At 37.8% G+C, this 4,482-nt stretch overlaps 2 protein-coding genes across 3 annotated transcripts in view; one reads left to right on the forward strand and one right to left on the reverse strand.

The window, feature by feature from the left end:
- Positions 1–1,654, forward strand: part of LOC107671722 (beta-1,3-galactosyltransferase 2) — a 6,402-nt gene extending 4,748 nt beyond the window's left edge. For both annotated transcript variants that reach the window (XM_016464664.1, XM_016464665.1), the window contains exon 2: positions 267–1,654. In XM_016464664.1, the coding sequence (XP_016320150.1) occupies positions 267–1,510 (1,244 nt within the window). In that variant the 3' untranslated portion in view covers positions 1,511–1,654. The remainder of the gene's footprint in view (positions 1–266) is intronic.
- cdc73 (cell division cycle 73, Paf1/RNA polymerase II complex component, homolog (S. cerevisiae)) overlaps positions 1–4,482 on the reverse strand; it is a 43,438-nt gene that overhangs the window by 20,082 nt on the left and 18,874 nt on the right. The window lies entirely within an intron of this gene.

A 4,482-nucleotide genomic window follows, 5' to 3' on the forward strand; every position in this document is an offset into this window, starting at 1 on the left:
ATAACCACTGTATAGGTATTATATACACTTAAATTCATCTTGGGCTACCAAAATCTGAAGTGTGGCTACCAGGGATATTTAAATTTTGCGAGCCCTGCAGTATTTACCTTCATTCAACCTAGCCATACTTTCTACTACCAAGAAGAATGTAGCACAGAGCTCCATGTATAAAAATGCCACTTTTAAATCCACTGCATAGAGAAATTAAAATACTGCAAATTTTCTTCAGTAACAAGTAAAAAAAAAATTCCCTTTTTTATTTGCAGGTTTCCACATATCTGGACTGAGAGTTTACTCTGAGAGGCTTGACAAATCCAAAGAACCCAAAGAGATCATGCGATGGAAGCGGAGGCACAGATACTGCAGTATCACACTTTTCTTCATTGTGCTCGTGTTTGTGGGAGGCCTCGTTTTTCAGGGTCAGAGGCATAGTCAAATCACCAAGGAGACGCTTGCTACTCAAGAGCTCCAAACCATTAAAACGTCGTTCAACTCCACCATGACTTATCCATTAAAGCTGAAGGAGCTTGAAGAGTCCTCTAAACTACTAACGTCAAATGAAAATATCATCTCAGCTTCGGATGAAAGTTTACAGCAGGAGTTAGAAAACTCCTCGCTTTTGAACATCAGTTTGAACGAAGAGATGAGAGTGGCAAGGCTACTTAAAGATGAGCCTTATGAGTACATCCATAACGAACCATACTCATGTCTGTTGCGAGCTCCTTTCTTAGTGCTTTTGATTGCAGTTGAGCCCAAGAAAACAGACGCCAGGGATGCCATCAGGAAAACATGGGCCAATGAAAGTGTGGCTGGGGGTTTGGGTTTCGTCCGGCTTTTTTTCATAGGTGTAAATCAAGACACCCAAAGAAATGGCAGCAAACTACAGCACACAATAGAGGAAGAAAGTGACCGGTATCATGACATCATCCAGCAAGATTACAGGGATACTTACAACAACCTTACCCTAAAAACGTTGATGGGGATGTACTGGATCACAAAGTATTGTCCCGAGGCCAAATATGTCATGAAGACAGATAGCGATATGTTTGTCAACACCGAATTCCTCATAGACAAAATCCTAAAGCCCAAAGGGCAATGGACACAGAAGTATTTCACAGGACTTCACATGATAGACTTCTCCCCAAACCGAAACAATGAGAGTAAATGGTATATGCCCCCAGAAGTGTACCCTGGTAGGCGATACCCCACCTTTTGTTCTGGGACTGGATATGTCTTCTCAGGTGATATGGCTCGAAGGATATATGTGGCATCTCTGACCATACCCAGACTGCATTTAGAAGACGTTTACGTGGGTGTGTGTCTAGCTAAACTGAAGATAGAGCCAGAGCCACCGCCAAATGAACATCTGTTCAACCACTGGCGAGTGCCCTACTCTAGCTGTAGGTACAGCAACCTGATCACCTCTCATGGGCTTCACCCCAATGAGCTGATCCAGTACTGGCAGCACCTGCAGAGCAACAAGCACAATCCCTGCCAAACAACAGGGTGAAACGTTCAATAAATGGACAGTTTTTTTCAAATATAACAACCTAAAACAACCAAACCATAGTTTTTTTGATTATCATTTTTTTCATTATTTTAATCTTAATGACTGATTTTCACAAACCTGGCTGATTAAATGGGTATAAAAATATTCAGTTGTGGTTTAAGTATTATTTTATTTTTAATGATGAATTTTATCAGATTGTGAATAAGCCGAAAAGGGTCTTCAAGATACTAAAAGATATTACAGCTATAATGCATTCAAGAAAATTAGGTCATTTTGGTTCAACCAATGCACTAATGGACCACAAGTGTAGCATTTACCATCCAATAGAGTAAATTGGTAGAACATAAAGATCTTTTGGCCGTTTCCTGAACTTGGGTTCGTGATTGAATTGCAGAGGGTCTGTGAGTTTAAATCATAAAAATGACAACTTCACCTAATTAACTCACTTTAAAATAAATAAAACACTGAGTAGAATTTTTTAGAAAGGAAAATAAGGTAGATAGAAAGAAGGTGAATCAAATTATGAATAATTTACTGCCATTTTGTGAATATGTAATCTCTAAAAAGTAACTAATCTGATTACGAGCATTTTTTAAAATGCAATATAATCTAATTAAAAGTACTTAATTTCTGGAATCCGATTAAGTAATCCAGATTCCATGTAATCAGTATCTACACGGCATTGTAAGCACTACAATCAACAAAAGGAATGGAGAACGAAAACTTAAATCAAAGAGTTAAATGCTATGAAATATCCAGGATTGAATGAGGATTTAGATTTTAGCCCTTTAATTATTACTCTACACATTTTTTTTTTTTGTGCATTTTTGGTAACATTGTCTAAGCATAGAAACAAGTAATAATAGCAAAAGTGTAAAACCATATGAGATGGAGACATGCTGTTGACGCCATGTCGAAATTACCATAATTTCGAGATGACAGCACATGACATTCTACTTGGAGCCGTTCACATCCTCGGACTAGGAATCACACATTTCTATCAACATTGTCAATGCCTAAACATTAGGGGTGGGAATCTTTAGGCACTTCACGATCTGATTCCGATTCTGGGAGTCACGATCCGATTCCAAAACAATTCTTGATCTAAATTTTTTCCTAATTAATTATTCTGCTGTGCAAATACATCTTTACAATTTTACATTTTAACCAAAATTGCAGTTTCTATGCTTTTTGTTTATAGTTGGAATCTCTGTAAGTCAGTACTGCCATATTATTAGGGGTGTGAATCTTCACTGGTTTCACGATTCAATTCAATTTCGATTATCATGTCAACGATTCGATTCAACTCAATCACGATGAGTCACATTCTCAATATTACTGCACATAGCTACATTTTCATATACATTTTATATCAAATTTATTTTGGGCAAATTTTACTTTATTTTTTTTTATTAAATGATATAAGCAGGCTACTTTTTAAAATAATGACTTATTTGAAAAATAAGTGTTCTTTAAGTAGGCTATCCGAAAGTTTACAGACAATCATAGTTATGGGTTTTTCTTTTTTCCTTAGCATTATTGCTGTTTGATTATTACTGATGAGATCACAGACAGTGGCAGCTTTAACAGGCTACATTCACACCGATTCACACTAATGCACACTTCTATTTCGATATATCGGACAGTTTTGTCCTGTTCTGAAAACATAACTGACTGTGTTTACATCAATTTCGTATAAAAGTATTCGGAGATGCAAGTGCATTTAACTGCAGCTGCGATCAAGCTTCAGGACATCAAACACAAAGCACACGTGAAAGACTGTCAGTACTAGGGATGGACATTCCAAGCAAAAATAATATTCGAAAATCGTTGGGTATTAGATTATTATTCGAAAATCGCACCCCTCCCCCGCATGCACGCACAAACACCCATAAACAGAGATAGAGGGAGAGACGGGATCCAAGCTTTCAATTCTGTATGATAAACTGTTTAATTCAGAAGATAGGCTACCTTAACTCAAGCCATATAAAGATTGTAACGTGCTGAAACATTAATATAATAAACATAACCGAATGACGGCACTTATTAACATATCAGTCTGTCAATTAGCATAAATCAACTGCTCATAAGGCTAGGACATTTCAATTATAAAAAATGGAACCCCTAAAGGGAATAGATACGAGATGGGAGGAAAAATATACTTCAATATCTAGTCGCATTTATATCAATTATACTGTATATAAACTGCGGGCATCAGGGAGCCATTATTAATATGCGGGGCATTGAAATCGCTTATGAACGCACGCCTGATTTTTACTTTCACTTTCGAGATTCGCGATCACACGTACTGAGCAGCACTCGGCAGTACTTACCACACATTTTACAAGATTAGGTGTTTGTCAGTCGTGCTCAAATCATTCACCATCATCCTATCAAGTCATCTCTCCTTACTCCGTTTTTGTGGTAAGTGAAATGTTATGTACTGTAATGTGCTAGTACAAGATTAGGTGTTTGTCAGTGGTGCTCAAATCATTCACCATCATCCTATCAAGTCATCTCTCCTTAGTCCGTTTTTGTGGTAAGTGAAATGTTATGTACTGTAATGTGCTAGCAAGCGGCTAACCATGTCCCTTTGGTGGCTCCGTAGAATGAGTTTTGTTTTCTGCGCCTTTCTGAATACGGAATTACAGATTCAGCCACACCTCTAACCCAGTCGGGGGAGTTTGTGGTCCACACAAAACTCTTATTTGACATCGTCCCAAGTTACTGTAACCATTATATGCTAGGCAAGTCTTTTTTTATACCATGCAAGTCTACAGTGTGCACGTGAGACAATGTGTTCTTCTGTTGTCTTTGACAGCTTTTAGGTGCGTTATTGGCAGCGCCGCCACCCTCTGCTTACATGAACGCGTCACCACCGCATCAGCACGGAAAACATGGGGACATTTTTTAAGACAGTAATCGCACAACCTATTCAATATTCTATAATTAAATCAACTAATCGAATATTC

The sequence above is a fragment of the Sinocyclocheilus anshuiensis genome, unplaced genomic scaffold (assembly GCF_001515605.1).
Source record: "Sinocyclocheilus anshuiensis isolate Anshui unplaced genomic scaffold, SAMN03320099.WGS_v1.1 scaffold524, whole genome shotgun sequence".
Taxonomy (NCBI): domain Eukaryota; kingdom Metazoa; phylum Chordata; class Actinopteri; order Cypriniformes; family Cyprinidae; genus Sinocyclocheilus; species Sinocyclocheilus anshuiensis.